The 23,554-nt window shown below is 41.0% G+C and overlaps 1 protein-coding gene and 2 long non-coding RNA genes across 4 annotated transcripts; 1 reads left to right on the top strand and 2 right to left on the bottom strand.

Moving 5' to 3' along the window:
* Window positions 1-3,047: 3,047 nt before the first annotated feature.
* On the bottom strand, window positions 3,048-10,367 carry LOC119023778. Its single transcript, XR_005076333.1, has 3 exons — window positions 10,089-10,367; window positions 8,644-8,736; window positions 3,048-3,220 (listed from the first exon to the last, which is right to left on the bottom strand). It is a non-coding gene; the product is annotated as an uncharacterized LOC119023778 (long non-coding RNA).
* A 1,126-nt stretch (window positions 10,368-11,493) lies between these two features.
* ric8b (RIC8 guanine nucleotide exchange factor B) lies at window positions 11,494-21,051 on the bottom strand. 2 transcript variants are annotated; one of them, XM_037107519.1, is made up of 10 exons: window positions 20,792-21,051; window positions 20,326-20,373; window positions 19,606-20,235; window positions 18,189-18,283; window positions 17,230-17,380; window positions 16,853-16,951; window positions 16,623-16,767; window positions 16,374-16,518; window positions 16,159-16,278; window positions 11,494-13,285 (listed from the first exon to the last, which is right to left on the bottom strand). In XM_037107519.1, exons 1-10 carry the CDS (start codon window positions 20,873-20,875, stop codon window positions 13,177-13,179), a joined length of 1,626 nt encoding a protein of 541 aa, XP_036963414.1. In that variant the 5' UTR covers window positions 20,876-21,051; the 3' UTR covers window positions 11,494-13,176. The 2 variants fall into 2 exon arrangements, with proteins under 2 accessions (XP_036963414.1, XP_036963415.1); XM_037107520.1 differs by having other exon boundaries at window positions 13,148-13,285; window positions 16,853-16,948.
* LOC119024589 lies at window positions 20,315-23,549 on the top strand. Its single transcript, XR_005076512.1, has 3 exons — window positions 20,315-20,451; window positions 22,790-22,969; window positions 23,060-23,549. It is a non-coding gene; the product is annotated as an uncharacterized LOC119024589 (long non-coding RNA).
* The last annotated feature ends 5 nt before the right edge of the window (window positions 23,550-23,554 follow it).

Raw genomic sequence — 23,554 nt, 5'->3', positions numbered from 1 at the left:
TAGAGTTTCAATTTCTTCTCCAAAAATAGATAGTGCCCCTTTTTAATGTTGCTTTTCCCTTTCATTTGTGACAAATCTATAAATCTGACCTTACACGATTTTCCAAAAAATAAAAAGAACAGAATAGTCACATGATTCAGGAACGCGACTCAGTGTTGAGTCACCTCTTCTGTACCTGCGTGAAGCCAAGTCCAGATCATCTACATATTCTTTTTTTTATTAGGGCCCGAGCAGGGAACCTCTATTGTTGTCCTGAATTTCCACCACTAGGTGGCGCTGTTATTAAGCACAGCGCGTTTTGGCTAATAACTCCCATATACTTTGTCGCACATTCAAATTCCTTATATCCACGCATTCAGTGAATTGGGCTGTGTCTCGTGGTATAGGCCACGCCCATTTCCTACCGTTTTTTTCGCTACGTCGCAAAATGTCGAAAACCTACTTTTTCGAACTCCTCCCAGGCGATTTCACCGATTTGCACGAAACTTGGCACACAGCATCTGTGGACCCTCATGACAAAAAGTTATTAAAAGAATTTTGATAGGCCAAACAATACTCACATTATTAAATAACAACTTCCTGCAGATTTCCTGCCAAACAGGAAGTGTTGGATATCTCCACAACGGTGTGTCCAAATGACATGAAACTTGAGATAATACTTTGACATGAATTCCTGATGATGTGTCCAGCAGGTGGCGCTGTTTTCCACTTGAAGGCGTTTTTGGCCCATAACTCACACATATTGTGTCACACATTGGTAAACCTTTTATCTACATGTTCCCTGCATGCAGCTGAATTATTTGGTGTAGGCCACGCCCACTTTTACATTAACTTTCCATTCGCAAAATTGCGACAAATGAAAAAGCTACTTTTTCGAACTCCTCCTAGGCAATTTGACCAATTGGCATTAAATTTTGCGTGAAGCATCTATGGACCCCCCTGACAAAAAGTTATCAAAGGAATTTTGATAGTCCTTAAAACGGCCGAAATATAAAGCAACAAATTCCTGCATATTGTGTTGAAAGCAGACAATCTTGCACATCTAAACAAAATATGGTCTGATTATCACGTAAATGTTCATAATTGTGTTCCATGGACTGATGAGGCTCTGTGTAAAATTTGGTGGTCTGAGTGTTTCTTATATTTTTGCTGTCATATAACCTGTCAGGTAGTTTTTAATTTCTTTTTTCTTTGCAGTGTTTCTGAAGCAGTTAAAAGACAAACGTATCTGTACATATCTTTAATGTGAGGCTTCTGAGGAATGTGGACATTTTTACAATCTCATACCGTTAAACACTAAAGAACACACTGTCCTCCGTCCCTCCTCCATTTCTTCTCTGTTTTCAGGTGTTTCACCTTTTGTTTTGTGATTCGTATCTCAGCAGGCTGGACTGAACTTTACTGTGACTCTCAACTGCCTGTGTGGTAAATCATCAAAATCATAATGAAACTAAATATGTAAACTGTTTTTAAAGGTGCTCTAAAAATAAATACATTATTATACATATTATTTTTTATAAATAAGGTCAATAAGACATACATCCTGGTCATGTGCCGCCCTCATCACCTCAAATGTTGACCGACAAACAGAGATGACATCATGTCAGCTCTGTCACTTAAATCCTGTCCTAGCAGCTGAACATTTAAGGTCAAAGAACCACACACTAGATTATTTAAAATATTGCTCCTTACAAAAATAAATATTAACATAATAAATTAAAAGTAAACCACTGTCAAGGTTTATATGTTAACTGTGAGAGCAGTTTAGATGTTGTACGTTTGTCCCCCTTGTAAAGTTTAATAAAACAGCTAAATAATAATGATAATAATCACTTAATAATTGAGAATGATATGACGTAACTTCCTGTGACTGTCTCCAGTCATTGCCGTTATTTTGCAATTCTTTCTCGGTGGGTGGGGCTGCAGTTCTGTACAGTAATGACATCACATGTTGGGAACAAAAACAATGTTTAGAGGTAAAATAAGACTTGAAGACTTTAACATGTGGCCCACACTTAAGTCAGACCCACACAAGTGAAACTGTCACAGGCAGAGGGAAGCAGTTGATGAGGCTTGTCAGCAGCACATCGATTCTGTAACATCAGACAGGATCTGATGATGACTAAAGTCCAGAGGAAGTCGACACTCGTCCAGAATGTCAAAGATGAACACAACCTGCACATTCCTGCTTAAGTTTCAATAAAAGAAGTGATGAACAAGTTCCAACAAGCTGTACTGTTTCCCTTTCAGCACATTCAGCTCTCTGAAAGTGAATGGAAATGTGAACTGTATGTTCTGGTTCACTTTGTCTGCAGTTATTCTGCAACACTTTCTCCATGGGCGAGGATGCGATTCTGTATACAATAACATAACACAGTTGGAATAAAAACAAAGTTGAGAGGTGAAATAAGACTTTAAACAACATTTAGATGTGAAGGTGTGAACATGTGGCCTACATTTAAGACATTAAATTTCCCACACAAGAGCTAAACGGTGTTGACAAGAAGCACCAGTCACATAAGTCATTTCAGTCACACAGTTACAAAGAAAATGTCTTTATTTTGATTCCATTTGGTTACAAAGAAAAAAATATCGAAAATATTCTTCATTACATATTTTTAAATGTTTTCTCATTTGATTTTTTTTCAAATTAGTACATTTCTGCTCACCAGGTCTCATCTTCTATTTGTTATTAGTAAGTACTCAGTTTAAAAAACCAAGCTTCTCGTACAGGATGAGTAGGTCGGTAGCTGCCTAATTGTTTCCATCTTCTCTGCTTTAATAAAAGCAAAATGCCAATAAAAAACAGGGGAGTTTGTAGAAAGATGATGTGAATTAAGTGAACAAACTGAACCAGGTCTGTTTCACAAGAGACTCATTTGATGCTTCATCACAGATGGACAGAAACCAAAGAGTCTATTTTGATGAGGATGTTCGGGAGTCTCACAGTCTGAGAACAACATGTCAGTCCAAAAAACTTGATTTACAGGAAATCAGGATTCATTTCAGGAAACCGTCATCCAACTCGTCCTCAGCAGCCTGTTCCTCTGCCCACAACTTTCAGCTCCTGGCTGCTCTCGTTCTGGAGAAACGAGCAGTGAACTGCAGATATATCAGCCATGTTTGATCCCCCTCGTGAAGTACAGGTTCAGGCTCCTGTGGCGGCTCGTCTCCATTGATTGGCTCATCTTGGTGATTCGTCCTTTCAACTGTCCATCACCTGCAAGATGAGAAAGAAGAGCAGTGGTAGTTTCACGTCTCTTGTGCAGGTTTTGTGTCTATTTGTGGAAGTTTTTAGTGAATTTGTGGCGGTTTGAGTATATTTGTGAAGGTTTGTGTATTTGTGGAGGTTTTGTGTCGATTTGTGGAAGTTTTTAGTGAATTAATGGAAATTTTTAATGAATTTGTATAAGTTTTTTGTGGATTTGTGGAGGTTTGAGTGTATTTGTGGAGGTTTTGTGTATATTTGTGGAAGTTTTTAGTGAATTTATGGAAATTTTTAGTGAATTTGTTAAAGTTTTTCTGGATTTGTGGAGGTTTGAGTGTATTTGTGGAGGTTTTGTGTATGTTTGTGGAAGTTTTAGTGAATTTATGGACTTTTTGTGTATTTGTGGAGGTTTTGTGTATATTTGTGGAAGTTTTAGTGAATTTATGGAATTTTTTTGTGAATTTATGGACGTTTTGTGTATTTGTGGAGGTTTGAGTGTATTTGTGGAGGTTTTGTGTATATTTGTGGAAGTTTTTAGTGAATTTATGGAAATTTTTTGTGAATTTGTTTAAGTTTTTTCTGGATTTGTGGAGGTTTGAGTGTATTTGTGGAGGTTTTGTGTATATTTGTGGAAGTTTTAGTGAATTTATGGACTTTTTGTGTATTTGTGGAGGTTTGAGTGTATTTGTGGAGGTTTTGTGTCTATTTGTGGAAGTTTTTAGTGAATTTATGGAAATTTTTAGTGAATTTATGGAAATTTTTAGTGAATTTCTTAAAGTTTTTTGTGGAGGTTTGAGTATATTTGAGAATGTTTTGTGTATTTGTGGAGGTTTTGTTTGTATTTGTGGAAGTTTTTAGCCTTTTTTGGGAGGTTTTGAGTGTGTCTGTAAAAAGCAGTTAACACGTGTAAACACTGAGAGCCACAACATTAGAACCAGTGACAGGTGAAATAAATAACATGGATCATTGTGTTCCAATGTCATGTTCGGCTGTGAAACTATGGGTCCCAGCATTCGTGTGGATGTCTCTTTGACAAACACCAGTCACCCAAACACAGCTGCAGACCAAGTACACCCTCTCATGGCAGCAGCACTCCTTGGTGGCAGTGCGCCCCCTGCAGGACAACGCGCCTGCAACGCTGCAAAAACTGCTCAGGAACGACCCGAGGAACGTGGGAAAGAGCTCAAGGTGTCAATATGACCTCCAGATTCCCCAGATCTCAATCCAGCTGAGCTTCCACTGGATGCAGTCAGAGCCAAGAACAATCCATGGGGGCCCCAACATGGATTGGAGTTGGTTCTGGCGCATCCAGCAGATGCTCAGCTGAAGTGGGATCTGGACAATGAGGAGACCAGTTTGAGGCCTTGGGTTCTTTGCCATGAGGGGGTGCAGTTGGTTTGAACGGTGTTTGGGTGGCTGTGTTTGTCAAAGAGAATCCACAGAAATGACAGAACTCAAAGTTTCCCAGCAGAACATTTGATTGTAACAAGATGATCAATGCTCACTTCACTTGTCAGTTGTTTTAATGTTTCAACTTAACAGTATATATATATATATATATATATATATATATATATATATATATATATATATATATATATATATATATATATATATATATATATATATATATATATATATATATATATATATATATATATATATATATATATATATAATATATAAAAATGATTTTCATATTTTGCATAAATTTAGTTTTAACTATATTATTCATACTTTCACAGTACTTTGTCTGACAGCTTTAGTTACTAGTTACTTTGTCGATTCATATCAATATTAAACATTTGCTGATGAAACATGATATATTATTATAGATTAAGTTAATCAGCATTAAAAGCAGAAAGTTGAGATCTTAGAGAGGCCATGTGAGACAAGCCAGTGTCCTGCATTATGGAGGACAATTATTAATTAATTGATATATTGCATGATGCCGGCATACTTATAAAGCAATTCTGTACAAAGACAGCTGCTTTTTGAGTCTCATTCTCAGGTCGTCAAATAACGCACTTTGTGAGCTATTAACAGGACTCATAGAGAGTCAAGTTGTTAACAGTGAGAAGACATGTATTTTCAATTACATTTTATTTCAAGATACATTTTTTTATATACATTTTTTGTGATTATCCAGTGGCTGTAAAAACTCTCCTTGAATCCTATGGGTTTTGAGGTGGGACTTAAGTCTGGTCTGGTTGGTCAGTTCACACAAGCCTGACCACAAACAACTGGATTGCTATTACTGAACTTTGGTGCCTGGAACTCTACAGTGGCGAACTGGCTATTGTAGCTTACGGCACTCAACATTGTTTAGCTAACAATGTTAGCCTGAAAAGCTTCATACCACGATGTTTACGCCAGCAGAACAACAACAACTTCCGAGGGTTCATAAAGCTCATCAAGCACTCTCTGAGTACACAGTTGCGCACTCAAGTGCAGATGTACAAGAACTAAAAACAAACCTTCAATACACTCCGAAGGGTGCAAAATAACTAACAACCGCTCAAGCTGTTTGTAGCTATCAGTTCACAAGACAACTCCAAAGGTTTCATAAGGCTTATCAAGCACTCTCTGAGCACACAGTTGCGCGCTCAAGTGCACATGTACAAGACCTAAAAACAAACCTTCAATACACTCCGAAGGGTGCAAAATAACTAACAACCGCTCAAGCTGTTTGTAGCTATCAGTTCACAAGACAACAACTCCAAAGACTTCATAAAGCTTATCAAGCACTCTCTGAGCACACAGTTGCGCGCTCAAGTGCACATGTACAAGAACTAAAAACAAACCTTCAATACACTCCGAAGGGTGCAAAATAACTAACAACCGCTCAAGCTGTTTGTAGCTATCAGTTCACAAGACAACAACTCCAAAGACTTCATAAAGCTTATCAAGCACTCTCTGAGCACACAGTTGCGCGCTCAAGTGCACATGTACAAAAACTTAAAACAAACCTTCAATACACTCCGAAGGGTGCAAAATAACTAACAACCGCTCAAGCTGTTTGTAGCTATCAGTTCACAAGACAACAACTCCAAAGGCTTCATAAAGCTTATCAAGCACTCTCTGAGCACACAGTTGCGCGCTCAAGTGTACATGTACAAGAACTAAAAACAAACCTTCAATACACTCAGAAGTACTCAGACAAATTAACAACCACTCAAAGTATCTGTAGCTATCATTTCACTACATCTCTACCATTAACATGACAACAACAACAACTGCTTCCAAAGAAAAAATGTCACCACAACACATTCAGATCGTTATCAGTGGTCTGCTGGGCATTAAGGCCGAGGGCCCTGTAACAGCTTTGTAATGATCTCTGCTTGGTGTTATCAAGCAGGATGCTGTTGCACACAGTTGCAAAGAAAATGAATTCCTGCAATTGTTTTCATTTAGTTTTATCACAGAGGTTCAACATTATCTTCAAGCAAAGGCATCGCGCCCATACACACTGAACTCGCGAGGGAAATCGTCATGGACAGTTGAGGGCAGAGATCCAAGCCGCTTTAGTGGCGTCAGGCTAGCTTCTACCGTGGCCCTGAGCATGTCCCTAGCCAGGCCGAAGCCCAAGCTAAACACGCACACTATGTGCACGCTTCTACCAACCATAGGTTTCTGGACATGAGGGACCTGTAAGTTGGCGGGATCGCACGAGGGCTCGTAAGATACGCTATTACCAATACCAGCAACTGATCAAAGGCCTGACTACTGCCATTCATGGAAAACACTGCTTACAGCTCCGATGGACTGCACTCGGGCATTTGCCATTGAAGATAGCTGAAGTCTGGCCAAGTTAAACTATAAATTACAATAACACCAGGTAAGCCTGGCAGACCACTAACAACGGGACTGCTCTTACTGAACTTTTGTCCCCAGAAAGCTCTACACCACAAGGCCTCCAAAACAACACGTCTCAGCTCAGTTCTGCTGGTGTCGTAGCTCTCAATCCGCTGCACTTCTACCATGAATAAGAATGCTACTGCTAACAAACCTTACACAAGCCACCAAAAATTAACATGTCTCCGGTCATTCTGCTGGTGTTTACAGCTCAGTTTGCTGCACCTCTACCATGAATGTGACCACAAGAACCGCTTCTAAACCAAAAACTTCACCACCACACAGCTGCACGTCAGAAACTGAATAGGATCCTTATTAGTGGCCTGCTAGGGGAATACGCCGAGGCTAATGTTAGTGTTGAATCTACATAAATGAAGCTGTCCATTTAAATGTAAAAGTCCCAGCTCAAAACCAACAGGGTTCAAAGGAAGTACAAGTATTTCAAACAGGTTTTGCTTTATCAAATCAAATCAGGTCAATCAGATTTTGATTTACTGAGAGGAAATATAGACATAGATATTTTAGACATATATAGAGTATTTAACATGTGTATACACTGAGAGTCATATCATTATAACAGTGACAGGTGAAATAAATAACATGGATGATTTTGTTCCAATGCCATGTTCGGCTGTGAAGCCATGGGTCCCAGCATTCGTGTGGATGTCTCTTTGACAAACACCAGTCACCCAAACACAGCTGCAGACCAAGTACACCCTCTCATGGCAGCAGCACTCCTTGGTGGCAGTGCGCCCCCTGCAGGACAACGCGCCTGCAATGCTGCAAAAACTGCTCAGGAACGACCCGAGGAACGTGGGAAAGAGCTCAAGGTGTCAACATGACCTCCAGATTCCCCAGATCTCAATCCAGCTGAGCTTCCACTGGATGCAGTCAGAGCCAAGACCGATCCATGGGGGCCCCAACATGGATTGGAGTTGGTTCTGGCGCATCCAGCAGATGCTCAGCTGAAGTGGGATCTGGACAATGAGAAGACCAGTTTGAGGCCTTGGGTTCTTTGCCATGAGGGGGTGCAGTTGGTTTGAACGGTGTTTGGGTGGCTGTGTTTGTCAAAGAGAATCCACAGAAATGACAGAACTCAAAGTTTCCCAGCAGAACATTTGATTGTAACAAGATGATCAATGCTCACTTCACTTGTCAGTTGTTTTAATGTTGTGGCTGAACAGTGGAGATATACATAATTCATAATATATATAAATGCAGGTGTTCATTAAACTGAAACAATGCCAGCTGGCTACAATATCGCACTTAGTCAATATTAAAATACTATGACTTCCTTCTTTTATTCCCCATTGAACTAACCTGTACATTGCTTGCTTGCAAATTTGTTTGCCTTTTTAATTAGCTTTTTTAAAGACAAACAGAAAAAGAGGGAGAGAGACTAGTGTCCCAACAGTGACACTGTCATGGCTTCTGCCAACCCAAACTGTCGGTATTCAACGACCTGTGAATGAGACTCGACTATCCTCTAAAATCATTTACTGATCATAGAGTATTAATGAGCAGAAATTGACAAAGCTCACACTTTCTGCCTCTAATTTTTGCACCTATATTGCACTGACCTGGTTGGACCAGGTGTGTCTCCTCTCCGGGTCTGATCACCATACAGGTCAGAGCTGTTCCACCTGAAGCTGAAGACAAGTCCCACTGTTCACCTGGAGAGAGGAGGAGGCACTTTAGTATAACATGATGACTACATGCATATATGTCTGTGTGTATACACATATTCTGATTGTAAGCAGAAAAAAGATGTATGGACAGAGTATAGACACATCTGGCAAAATGGGATTTCTTACAGGATTATCATTTCATAATAAAGAATGATATAGCGGTCTGTGACCACGTGCATGACATCACCTCAGGAGTCTCACATCACTCTGCACTATAAAATCTACTTTCATCTGATTTAATAAATGTGTTTTTTAAAGGTAAAACAAATGTAAACCAAATGTAATAAGTTCTGAGAACATTAAGAGCTTTATACACGAGTAATATGATTTCAAAGTCTATCTTTTGACACACAGTGCAGTGATTGCAGTAACACATTAAACCAAAACTGAGACAAACACACTGAATACATGCTGTGCAGCTACAATGAGGCTGCTTATTTTGTGTATAAACTACTTTAGCTGCTCAAAATGACCTTCTAGATGCTGACATACTAACATACTGAGACATTATTGAGCACCTGGAGCCTGTTAGCTAACTGTGCTGTACTCAGATATTCAGCTGTAAAGATGATAGTATTAACAAGCTAACATTACACAGCACGATAATGGCGTCATGCTAACACTCTCCAACAGACACACACCTTAGCTAACATGCAAACCCGTCTGTAAAAACACAACGATGAAATGACCCAGACGTCTTTATAAGCTCATTATAGTGTCAGTAGCAGCTGAGCCGCTGGTAACATGTTTCCAAACCTTGCATTGCATCTCCAACAAATTTAAACTCAGCTAGCTAACATAACCACTGAGTTAAACTGACCAGTAAACGTTAGCTAACCAGCTTTCGTGCCCGTTTAAATAAATAAATAAATAAATAAAACTTCAAGCCGAATTTAACGAAACTAGCGACTTGTTCTGAGACAGTGACCCAAATTTACTTAACTGTGCAGTGTTCATGTAATAAACACCGCAGATATAAAACGGCCAAAATCACAATGGAGTTTGGTGCATTGGGCAAAACATACAGTCCGCGGCGCGTTTAAATGGATGTAATTACAGAATTATGTTCCAGCCGAATTTATCTCAACACTAAACAGTTACACGAGACGTCTACAGTTTCGTCTGACCGACATGAGAGGGAGGCTGGCTCCATTTTAACCGGCACTAGGCTGAGACAACATGGAGGTTACTTTGCAATGTGGAGCTCTTTGATATAAAGGAACATCACCTGGGCTAATCACCTGAGATCTATACAACTCCCACACAGACATGAACACACCTGAACTGAGCAGGTAAGCACACACATAAAGCAGATTCGTACAGAAGAGTTTACTGACCGTATTCGTGTCCTCAGAGTAGAGCCGCTGGAACCAGAGTGACGATCCAACAGCTATTTAAATACACATCTACAGTTTTGGAGGGAAATCCACTAATTTCACGCGGGAAACGAGCGAGACCGCCCCTTTTCGGCGCGCTCCACCTGCATTCGTCAGAAAGTCTGTGGGCGGGACTCATTGTGTTTATTCATCCAGTGTGAACTCATAATGGTGTTTAGCTCAGGTGGTAGAGCAGGATGTGAATGGAGGCTTTGCTTCTGCTCTGGGTTTGAGTCCCGCCATGGATCCTTAATTAGGGCCTGAGCAGGGAACCTGCGAGGACCCTATTGTTTTTGAAGCGATTCTTTATTAGGGCCTGAGCAGGGAACCTGCAACAAAATTCCTGCATATTGTGTTGAAAGCAGACAATCTTGCACATCTAAACAAAATACGGTCTGATTATCACGTAAATGTTCATAATTGTGTTCCATGGACTGATGAGGCTCTGTGTAAAATTTGGTGCAAATCGGCCCATAGATGGCGATCTGGTCGCAGTCTGATTAGTTTGAATGGAAAGTAAATGGGAAAATCTTAAAATCCTCTTCAAAACTCATCGACTTTCAACCTCTTCTTGTGCTTCATGCTTTGAGCTACAGATACCATTCCACCTTTTAAAGAGTGAGAAGACCTTGAACTGTTGGGCATGTATTCAGTTTTTAAAAATCTCTTACGGTTTCCAAATCATCACAGTTTTAGTTTTACGGATTTTTAGGCCTTCTTCTGATTTTATAATGGGTGTGTATTGCGTGAGCTAGAGTGCGTGACATCATCGCCAGAGTGTAGAGCAGCTGGAAGAACTGGAGAAAAAATTCTCTTCAGCTACTGGACGATGATACTTTCAGCTTCTTCCCGAAACTATTTCATTGCATCATGCCTCATGTGGACATTTTCGTCAGCCAGCTCCAGAAGCGGACCGTCATCTCAGTCTTTGTCTGGGGAATCGTGCAGCAGTACACGCTCTTTTTTCTGTCTTCAGCGTGCATTACTTAATGCCAGCGGGAGCAGGGCACCAAATTATAAAGAAACGGCTTCTTCGAGGCGCTGCGTGCGGAAGCCCTGACAGCAGCATGCCCCGAGGAGCGTGGACTGCGAGGGCCCGACCAACGCTGCTCGCAGCTTTAATTATTATTATAACTCTGTGTGAGCTGGGCAGTAGTGATGATTCACAGGTCTGGTGGAAAGTGTGCTCATGATTATTCACTAGTAAACAAGTGAAGTTCCACCAGTTCCTGTAATGATGACACATGTTCTCTGGATTTAAAGCACTTTTGTCTGGGTTCTCACAAACAAGTGAATCTGTAGTCCAGAGGAGGGTTTCAGATCTGTTGTGAAGTTGTATATAAAACCATGCAGCTGATTTCAGAACTGGCAGCATTTACAATAGATTTAATTGTACCAACATAAAGAAATATTATTCAGTTTATACATACACTAAACTTGTGGGTTTATATAAAAATTTGCAAAAAATTTCAATCTAGAAAAAGGAAAAAAAAAAATCACAGCACTGACAACAGATTCAACGTCATGCAGATTTGGCAAAAGTAACATGGATTCAAAAACAATCGTCGCAGTTTTACACATTTCTTTGTCAAGAGGCAGAAAACAATCTGGTTGTACGATCATCCAGCACAGGAAAATGTTCGCATCTTTCCATCTAATGTTATGATTTTGGATGAAAAGACGTTCTTGTCCAAAACAGTAAGCTACCAAACCCTGATTTCATAAAGTTCTCCTCTGGTATTAACTGGTGTGCAACATTCATGACAATTACACAACCACATGGACTCAGTTTGCCTGCGTCCAGAGATTTGACTCCATCAAGTTGACTGATGGAAACGGAGTGTTAAAATTCAGTCTGATGTCAGGCACTGTTAAAACTATCCACACTGACACTGCCTGATTTTTTAATTTTTTTTTTAAATGTACACCAATCCTGTCTGTGGTCCTCACTCAGCAGGCCTCATGATTTTAAACACAGAACTAAGCGCACTGCTAACAGTTTTAAATGTGTTTGTATATAATGTGCACTTGAATTGTCTAGAAACACAAAGAATGGACAAAATCATAAGGTTGCCAAAGAAAATAAGGAAAAAAAAAAAATTAAAGAAAAAGTGAAAATCAAAAAAGCACCAGTGAAGGAATGATTACACTTTCAACATGGCAACAGTTCTTTCAGTGAGATACACAAGATCAAGCAAAAAATTATATTATTACCTCTATTTTTCTCAACATAGGGAGCAGTAGAATTAATGATAAAGGTGCAACAGCAACCATGGAGGCCTCCCTCCTATGCATTTTGATGTCACAGCAGAGTCTTTATGCCACACGTAGGTCCACTTCTACTTTGGAGAGCGGCTCACCGCTGCAGCAGGACCTCTCTGACACGTTGAGCTGTGTCCCAGTCCCGGGCCTGGATCATCAGAAGTCTCACATCTACACTGAAGTCGCAACAACGCCCCGTTCTCTTTGCACACTGGTTAATTGTTGCATGCTGTGTTCAGGTGATCCTTGTCTGCTAGTAAAAACGCTTGTCAAATTAACCAGGTTTCTAGTGGTCGTCGATCACAATTAAATGTTTGACTTGAACGGGACGAGGTGTGAATAACGGATGCCTGGCATCAGCGTACAGATAAATAAATGCTATATGGATACACTGTTCCTTTAACATGATGCACTTTTTGAAACATTAAGACTTTCAATATGAACTCTGGTATCATAAAACCACCTTTTCAACCATCTCCAAGTGACTTATTGCCTACAGCCTAAATTCCACCATTAGTTTCAGTGTCCACACACTGTGCTGATATCTGCCAGTCCATTTAAGGTAACTGTGTGTGATTTATTGGGAGATATCAGAACAGCATGTGGCTCTGCTGACTGACTTCTGCTCTAACAATAACCTGATCTTATAAATGGTGGAGGTTCAGTCTTGCCCCTTCATGAGCACCACCCTTCAAAAAGGATCCATGCCTTGAAATGGGACACAGCTTCAGATGTGTTGGGGCCCGGATGGCGTAGCCTGGAACGTGTGGCCTGGATGTGGATTTCACTAGTCAGAATCGGATCCTGAGTTGTCCTCGTGTGGATCACAGAGAGTTTCCTCAAGAGGTGCTAACGTCCCGTCGGGCCTGACCCCCATCGGCCGGATCACATTCTGCCTATAAACACAAAAAGAAGCACATCAGAGATTGTTACATCTTAATTCTCTACTTGCAGAACGTAACGTACATCTGTGAACTCTACAGTAACCTTCACCTCCAACATTAGTGATCAAACTCCAACTTAGTGCTTACTTATTTTGGTAGATTCAGATTATTTTGATAATCACCTCATATTCATATCACCTTCATATCTGTCCGCTCTTCCAAACACAAAGTGCTAATACGCCACTGAACTGAAGTTGGCTTGTTAGTGTTGCTGTGTGTCCAGCTAACGTCACCACTTGTTATCTAAGAAGCTGCGGGTTTTTACACTTGGTGCCTCAAAGAGCTGTAGAAGTAACTGTAGAGCTGAGGGGAAGTAAACAGACGTGCAGCGTGTAAAATGGACATACGTCACACTTCATTGTACAAGCAGAAGATGGACATGACCGTCTTTGTGGATATTTTCAAAGTAAACAGATGTTACAGACAAAACCCAACTGTGTTCAGGACCCTTTGAGTCCACAGACACTCGTATGAAGGCTTTCACTTGTACATCTTTACTCTCTTTACATCCAAAGCTTGAGGACCCTCACTCAACAACCCCCGTCCCCCCTTCATGGACACTCGGCCCTGTCTGGCCATCCTCCCTGCCCTCCTCCCCTCCTCTTCTGTGGCAGTTTAATTACAGGATCAGCGCTCACACTAATCTCCTCAAAGCCACGGCTGCCCCTTATTCCTAATCCAATTATACCTGCACTGTGTGTCACCACTCCCTCTAAGATGATTTATCAGAGAATTATCCATCAAAGATTTAAAAAGGACCCATTTGCATTCATTTGAAAAGAGATTCGAATATAAATGCCCTTGTAATTCCTGCTGATTCCCGCAATTAAATTGAACTTAGCCTAGGAAATCTACAGGTTAAGTTCTTTAAATGGAGACAGAGGAGACCTATGATGTGGTTAAATCTGAAAATATCTTAAGCCTGCAGAGAGGCACCACCAGCCCACAGCCTCGTAGCGCTGCTCAAAGTCGGCAGGTACAAACAAGACAAAAACTAAAAAAAAAAAAAATATTGAACATCATCTCTCCTAATTAGAGCAAAATGAAAGAGGCCCTCCTCTGTGCCTCAGCGTTGACAGAGACTCTGGCACATGTAAGAGGGGCTGGTGGGTGGGGATGCAAAATATGTGCTAATTGGAGGACCAGTTAAGCAGTTAGGGGAGCACATTCTTGCAGGGCTCTGACCGATCTCCTTAGAGGCCGCAATGAGGAAGCACCTCTCCGTCGTCACCACATCTCCTTTACCGAGGAAGAGAAGAAAGAGGGTGCAGCCTCGGAAAGGAATCTTCCTCTTCTGGGCGCACGTGCCTCATTACAGCTCAACCCCCTCTTTGGCTCAACAATGACAAGGTCAGCTTTCTTGCGTCTGCACATTTGTTCAACCGTGTCTCTTCCTCTTCGTCCACGTTCCACCCAAATTGCTTTGTCTACCTCTTCCTCTGTCTCAGTCCACTCCATGTCTGGCCAGTGACCGACTCCTCAGAATGAGAAGAATAAAGTCAGGACGCACGAGTTATTAAAACTGAATGCGACACATAAAGGCAAGCCGGCTGTGTGTGCCAATTAGGTGATAATTAACGGAGCGCTGGTAATGATGGTGCAGTGGCGTGCCGGCAGCCTCCCTTTACCCCGGCTGAATGCTGCGGCGTGCTGGAAGTCCCGGCCTAATTGAAGCCAGCAGCTAACGGCAAGAGATTCTTCCTTTGATGAACGGGTTGGCAGGGAGCGAGCTCACCGTTACCTTTGTACAAACTTGACTAATGTTAGCCTCTGCTCGCCGAGGAAAAAGGTCAACACAAATACAACAGGGCTCTTTGCAGAGGAAACAATAACGAATATGAATAATTTGAGCAGGGAAGCAACAGAAGAAGTTCATCATCGAGCAAAAGAAGCACAATTCATTATTTGTCTCAAACTTCTGTGGCATCCTTTGTTTGTCTTGTTTGTTGCCTTCTGAAAAACATTTTTCCTTTCAGTCTCTCCACTGACTTTTCCATTATATACCAGATGCCAGACACTGTTAAAATACAGTACCAAACATCTCTAAAATTTGTCAGCAGATTTTTAATGAAATCTTGCGGAAAGTCGGGCAGAATATACCACAGGCGTCTCCTCTCACCTGTTATATCTAAAGAAATACTTGGAGTTGCACCGACAGGCTGTATTTGTGCTTTAATGTTTGTTTTTTCACCACTGGAGGAGTCAGAGAGGATGTATTAATCTTTTTAAGCATTTATATCAAGGACTTATATTCACAGAAGGAAGCTTATTGACGTCTAGTCTCATTAAAACCTATATAAAAGAAAACATAAGCAAATTACAATAGTCCTTTTCTTTGTCATATTGTCATACATATCTGGTATTTTAGTTATACTTCATATGGCTTGGCGTGCTTACTTTATAGGTTCAGTGTGTCGGATTAAGTGGCATCTGTGGTTATGTTTCATGTATTGTTGTCTTCACTTTTAAGTGGTTTTATATGTATGCTTACATCTATAGGCATATTTACAGTAATGTTATTAATGTCCTCTGTCTCTGTAACTCTAAACTGTACTAATAAACAAAATAAAATGTCTAGCAGTAAACCACTCCCTTGCCTCACACTCCCCAATGGGGGTGAGCCAGAGTTTGACTTCTCTGGGCTCCTGTAGAAACATGCCGGTATAAGACAGCAGACCGCTCGTGGAGAAGGAGTCACTCGCCCTGTACATATAAAAAGCTCATTCATCCCCAGTTAGAATTCAGGTGGAGGCCTTCGCTCCATGATGTCCCTCCTCTTACTCATTTCTTGTTGCCTCTGTACTACGGTACAACAGTATATTTACCTTGACAACTTGTCAAACATATTGACGAGTTCCTGAGCTTCATACTCCTTCTGCTCCTCCGTCATCTCTTCGATGGGGTTTGGCATCGGCTCCTCCACGTGACCAGTGATCGGGTTGATGCTGAAACAAGGAGACGAGCACAGTTAATTCATACATTACCGACGCATACACGTTGATCTACTGAACAAGTTGACATCACAATGCAGAGCACTCACAAGGGCTTTGCAGACTTATATTCCTCTGTGTCTGAGTCTTCATCCTCGGAGTACTGGGTCTCTCCTCTGCCTCCTGCGAGAAGTCCTCGAGCCACCAGCAGTCCTGCCGCGTTTCCATATCCTGTGTACTTCAACAGGTTGTCCACTACGAAACAACGCCACAGACACACAAGATGCGACTATAAGTTTTGCTGTAATTACAGTTGCTCACTCGTTCTTCTATTTTCACTGCCCCCGCCTCCTGCTCACCGCTTTCTTTACAGAGAACGAAGAGGAACTCTGCAGCCGTCTGCTTCACACCCATGTCAACATGTGTCATGAGGCGAACCAGTTTGTTTCTGATGGTGGTGCCGATCTCTGGCCTGATCTTCACGTCTTTCAGTGGGGGAAGTACCTGGAGATGCAGAGATTTAAAAATCATTCTGATTACTGTTTTCTATGTATTGTTTTAGATTTAAATCTGCAGGCAGCTTCTTTACCTGAGCTTTGATATATCTACGGATCTCCCTGTGCTGTCTGGATCCTTCGGTCAGGAGGCTGAGCACCGGAGTCAGACCCTCTTTGTAGTTGGAGCCCTGCTTGGAGTGACACAAACCACAGACACTTCACAAGCTGGAACAGCGGATAGATTTTAACCAGGAGTGAGTAAAATGAAGGATACTGAGGTAAAGACAGGATGAGTAGATCAGACAGTGATTGACTTTAGCTCCCTGTTTACTGATTTCATATCTGAGGTCTACCAGGTCACTACTCTTGAATAACTGCTACAAACTGATATACTGGACAAGTAATCAGTCATTTTTAGTGTGTAAACAATGCATCTTTCTCTGTATTCGCAGCAGAGGATGAATTTTACCTTGTCGATTCTTTTCTCCATGAAGTCTAGTAACACTTGGATTACATCCATGTTTTTCCCACCATATTTCTCTTCACCTCCCTGGACAGGCAGATCGATCAGCACATCCAGGCAGGACACAGGCAGGTTGTTCAGCAGGTTGACGGCATGGCTGCAGACAAAATTAAAAATGTATATACGCATACATGAAAAAAGTAAAAAAAAAAAATTAAAAAAAAGAGTCTCATTATTTAATTATGATTTTAAGCAATTTAAATCTACATATATCTGGAAATATTTCTTTAAAAACCAAAATAATTGCATTGTTTTCTATATTAAAACAACTTGTTCACACTCCCCTCTTCTATTCAGTCACATACTATTATTCAAACAACCTAAAACAATGTGATGCTGGTCACTGGGCCAGACTCCCATGAACAGTTCAGCCGCCGACTCGACAGGTCAAGAGAAACATCAGTCACTTTTACACGATGCTGTTTAAATTTCAGTCCAGCGCCACAGATTCTTGGCATTCCTGCATAAATTACCATGAGAAGAAGATGCTGCTGCACTACTACGACAGCAAAGAGCATTTAGAGGATGAGATACCCAACAGGGCACCGAAGTCACATGTTGGTTTGCGTTTTTCCCACGACACTGCATTCTGCTATCAGACCTATCAGTCCTAATTTGCAGCGAGCCCCTCTCTCACGCTGAGCTTCTCGGCGGACACTTAAAGCTCGTCCAGAGGAGGTGCTCACATGCAAATAACAGCAGAGGACAAAGATCCAAGCTGGTTCTCTGAGTGGTTGAAGCACTTTGTTGCTCTGTGGGCCTCTTTATGCAAATCAGTTTCAAATGAAGCAGCATTCTAGATAAAGTAGTAATACTAGTGCACACGTTTACATACTGTGAGCTACAAAACACAGAAGCATCATGTGTAGGAGGACATTAAGGGAGTTGAGGAACGGACTTCACACCTGTGTGCTTCCTCTGTTTTCTCCTCCGTCTCAGTTTTCAGCATCAACAGATGACGCAGGATGGCAGCGATGAGTCGGAACTGGTGGTCGTCCTCCTGTCAAGTCAAGGATGCACAAAAACATGACTTCCAATCAGATGTTACAGTGTTCGGAGGTAAAAGTAAAAAAGGCAGAAATACCTCAGCTACAAGGATGTGAGGGTTGAAGCAAAGGCTTAACTGCAAAAAGCTTCCTCAAAACTCTATGAGCATCACAACCGGTCTACAGCACAAAAATGGAGGAACAAAAAGATAAAATGAAATTAAAAAGCTTTTAGTCTGGATTTTAAAAACTTAGGAGGAAGAGGAAGTTTGGACTTCTACAGTTTCAAAGCGGAGTGAAGGGTCAAACACGAGCCTAAGAACTAATGTGTGTCAGAAAGACTCACACTTTGTTAGATGCCGCGTTTGCCATCATGTGTCTCCTTGTGGAAAATGTTTGAAATACTTTCTTAGGACAGAGACCGCCACGTAGATCAGCAAATCATCTATAGCTACATCATCATGAACGACAACAATCCCAATCAAATATCACACATACTTAATGGTCCAAAAGTATAAATTAAAAGTTGCCTCCAGGGATGTCATTAAGTGACTAAATTGCATCCTGGATAATGTAGGCACCTGCTTTTGAAATGCAGTCCACTGTTCTGTCTTTGCACTCCTTTGAAACTGTCAAACTCATTATAGACAAATAAATACAAATGCTCAAAATCAATCAAGCAGAACCAGAGTTATAACTTTTATTACTCTGCTCATTCTTCTTCATTTCCTAAACCTGGTGTCTTTATTACCCACAGTGCAACTTGAGTGTCATCAATGGAAGCAATTTTTCTGATTGCATGCAGCTTCCTCTGGAGCCACAAAAGGCGTCGTAGTACTTTTTTCCCCACATGTGTAGTAGTTCTCCCAGAGATCTGAAAACAAACCTTAATGTGTAAAACTGGAGGAGTCGGCGTTTAAACTCTCTCTGTGGACACTTTGAGTTGACGCAGACAGAAAAGCAAAGGTGTAATTTATATTACTAACAATGGCTCCGCCCTGAATCTGGCACACTTATTCATAACGACCCCCCACTGACCTGATAGTGATTTTATCAGTGCTGGGTGCTGGTTTGAGCTTCTCTCCTGACAGTGTGTGTGTTGATGTATTTAAAGCGTGTCTCTCTTCCTGATGCAGAAAGGGTTTGATACAGAAATAATTTAGCCGCTGTGGGGATCAAAATGTATGATCGCTGTGGGACAGGTGAGTCTAATCTGTAACCTGAGCAGATGACTGAAAAACATCCCGACGTATTCTCAACCCCTCGATGCACAATAAACGAGTGCGCACCTTTTCCTGTAACATGACACACTTTCCCAGACGAATTACACACTCACCTCACCACCAGTGTAAGACAGCGTGAGGTTGAATGAGGCTTTGAGCGCCTCCATTGCTCGCTCATTGTCCTCTGCGGGCATCGGCAGGGCCTGTGAGTCTGGACAGGCGGCTTCGTATGGACCGACCCAGCGCACATCCAGGGTGTGCTCCAGCACCTCCGACAGCAGTCTCACAGCATGCCACTCTCTCCTCAGGACCCCTCTCAAATCAGGTCTCAGGGCAGACAGCAGGAAGAGGAGGCGCAGCGAGAACAAGCCCACCTCGTGGCGCCATGAGCGGGCCGTACGCAGGCTGGCACACAGGCCGTGAGCCAGCTGCACGTCCACACTCACCTGCTGGGCTGCAGGGCTGTTGTACACCACATTGCACAGGCACTTCAAGGCCTCCACCACCACCCTCTCCTCCTCCTCTGACAGGGTGTCTTCCTGAGAGCTCTTCTCCTCATCACCTCCTTCCTCTCCAGTACGCAGCCTCGCCATCCGTCCCAGGATCATCATGCCCTCCCTGGTTGCTACAGGTGCGAGGACACGCTTGTCTCTGGACAGGATGCGGAGTGTCTCCAGACATGTCTTCTGACAGCTGGGCGGCACCTGCCTCCCGAGGACCGTCAGCACACTCTGACACAGTTTCTGAAAGGACACAGACAGGAAACATTACAGACTGTTACTTTACTGAGCTACCTCTACCAATGAACGAATGCTCAGATAAGCAGCACTTACACTCCGTAGGGCTTCTTCTTTTGGTTCAAAAGCGAAGGTGTGACTGTTCTGAAACACAGCAGATGCTCATTGTGGACACCAAACAACTCAGTCTGACATGTCACAGAGAATCACACGTTATTAAAGGTAAACCTCAGCAAATATAAAGAGGAAATAGGTTAAATGGCAACATGTTTTCCAGGGAACGTTTTCAAAGTTAGCTAATATTACTGAATAGCTAGCTAACATGATACGTGAGCAGGCAGCATTAGCATTGCTGTTATCAATATATGTAACTCCTACTTGCCTCATTCATAGATTTAGTGTGATATGATTAAACAATGCAACCTAATATATCGCATGACACTAGCTTAGCTGGTCAGTAGGATGCTTAGCGAACTCAAAGCTAGCCGTTTAGCTAGCGAGCTAACGTTAGCAGCGCCGTTTGTTTTGGTTTGACGTGAAAACGAGCAGAGCCGCGACTCACCTCTCGATTATACTGCTGCAGCAGCGCGTCGACCTCCTCTTCGTTGGCAGTTTCAAGCTGCGAGAGGATATTGTTCAAATCCATGGTGGATGTCTGGGGAAAACGGAGGGCTAGCTTGGTTTTTGACGGTGACCAGTTAGTGTTGTGGAGCTAGTTAGCTAGCTGGTCGGCTAGCTTAGTGTGTGTGTGTGTGTGAGGTTTTCTGCTGTCAACAGGGAAACTCCCCTGACTGTCTCCATCAGCAGCAGGCTGTCCTCCCTCTGCACTGGGTTTATTCAGTGGTATATTCACTGTACTCAATATATAGTGTTCTAAAAAATATATATAAATACTTCAATCATCACTCTGGTAATTTATGTTGCATAGTATAGAACAAATAACCCACAAACACCCTCAGCTGTCTGGATTAGAGTCTTGTTACCAGGCAGAAAACGTGTTGGAAGAATAAATGTTAACAGTCAGATAATTATGGTTCAGGAGGATAATTAAGATATTATATAGGGACATACATAAGCCTGTATAACAGTGGGTTTTATATTAGTGAAACGTTTATATTTTATTATATTTTTTTATTTTAATTTATATTTTACTATTATTATTGTTTATTATAATTTCACTGTCCTAAATTTCTTATATTTCAAAAAAAGGAAAGTCTGATTCTGATTCTGATATATTTAAATACTTAAAAGCATAGTGTATGTCAAATAATAATAATAATAATAATGATGATGATACTAATAATAATAATAATAATATGATAATAATTTCATTTGAACATGCTAATTAAACATGTACAGGGGCAGCTGTGGCTCAGGGGTAGAGCCAGTGTCTTGTTATTGGAAGGTCGCTGGTTCAATTCCCTTCATCTGCATGCTGAAGTGTCCTTGGGCAAGACACTGAACCCCAAACTGCTCCTGATGTGCTGACCGGCACCTTTCATGGCAGCCGCCATCATCAGTGTATGTATGAATTACAGTAAATCGCTTTGGACAAAAGCGTCTGCTAACTGCCCTAAAAAGTAAATATTCATTGTCTGCAATGTTTTTTTTCATCTCATGTTGTGGAATTTGGAGATGAAGGAGATGATTTAGAAGATCCTGTTGGGGTTGTCATGGTCACTTTGAGTGTCATAAAGCCTATAAAAACATATTCTTCTGTGATGGTCACATCTTTTCTGTCTCTCTCGCTGAGACATTGATGGTTATACTAACTCAACAGTGCCTGAATATGTCTGAATATGTGGCCGCAAAGAGATGTAGAGGAAGTAATTAGATCTTGTATAGAAATACCAACGTGTAGAAAAGACAAATATTTATTTTTTTACTTAAGTAAAGGTACAAAAGTATAAACATTAAAAAATAAATACCAAAAGTAAAAATATGTATGTAATGAGTATGCAGAATATTTCTGAATTCAGATTACAGATATTGATTTAATGTTGTTCAAGGTGATTTGACTACTTATGTTTATCTGCAAGTGAATTTCCCATTGAGGATCAATAAAGTTTTATCTTAATCTTTAAAAATATATCATAATTTACTTGCTGATTTTATTCATAAACACATTATCAGGCTAAATCTGCTAAATCAACTCATATGTGAAGTTGTCAAATACTTGCAGTCATGTAAAAAAGTGAATTATTTGCCTCTGAATCATCGAGGAGCAAAAGTATAAAGGAGCAGAAAATAAAAACAGTGCCTCAAAATTGTACCTGAGAATAAATAAACTTTTTTTTAGTTTTATGAAGAAGGTTGAATATTAATTAAGATATTAATCTGAAATGTCTTTTTGTTTTGTAGATTTAGAAACTAGCTGATCGACTTTCATACACAAACTTACAAACAATGTTGCACCGAACGACTGAGAACAACATGTAAAATTAATCTTGAATCACTTCAGTATTATTTGTAAGTGCTATTTGTATTTTATCTGTATATTAATATATTATCAATATTTTCTGTCATTGTAACATCTTTTGATATTTTCTCCTTTTCTTAGATTCATCCAAATTGTGATTGCAGAAGAATAAACTTGAATGTCTGGATTTAAAAAATAAAGAGCGAGGTTTTGTAGAAGCAGCTCACGTCTCCCACAGCTGACAGCTGATGTCCTCCTGCTCACCCTGTATCACCAAATCTTCCTCTGAAATCTGCGGCGGATATTGATAATGACACTCAGGTCAGGTGATTAAATCACAATAGCGCCATTTTTGTATTTATTTATTTATTTATTTATTTTTTACTCTGAAAAATTTTTTTCTCCATTCAGCGTCTTGGGTCGTGAATCCTGCAGGTCCTTGGAGACAAAACAACACAGAAGGATCTATGTTCCAATAAACACAAACCTCGGCAGGGGTCAGGGGTCGAAGGTCACGGGACTGAGGTGCAGTGACCCCGGCACAGCAGGACATTCTCTCTATAGAAATGTAATTCTTTCTGCTGTGGGCCTCGAACCCGCCCCCCGCTGTGTTGTCACCGCATGAGGAGAGAAGTAAAAAGACGACTTCAGAAAATGTTTTTTTTTCTTTTTCCAACACGGTCGATAACAGCTGTCTTAGTCACAGCTGATTATCAAAGACTGGAAAAAAAGCAGGACTGAAGAAATTAATGTAATTGATCCGGCGCTAATACTGATGATAATTGTGAAGTAGATACAAAAATGTGTTTATACACTTACATTAATATATTTAATATTTGTTGATGTTGTTTTTTGTGCAAGAATAAAGAAAAGAGAAAAGACGACGACTTGACAAACACGACTCAC

The sequence above is a fragment of the Acanthopagrus latus genome, chromosome 8, assembly GCF_904848185.1.
Source record: "Acanthopagrus latus isolate v.2019 chromosome 8, fAcaLat1.1, whole genome shotgun sequence".
In the NCBI taxonomy this organism is placed as follows: domain Eukaryota; kingdom Metazoa; phylum Chordata; class Actinopteri; order Spariformes; family Sparidae; genus Acanthopagrus; species Acanthopagrus latus.
This window is presented reverse-complemented; position numbering and strand designations above follow the sequence as displayed.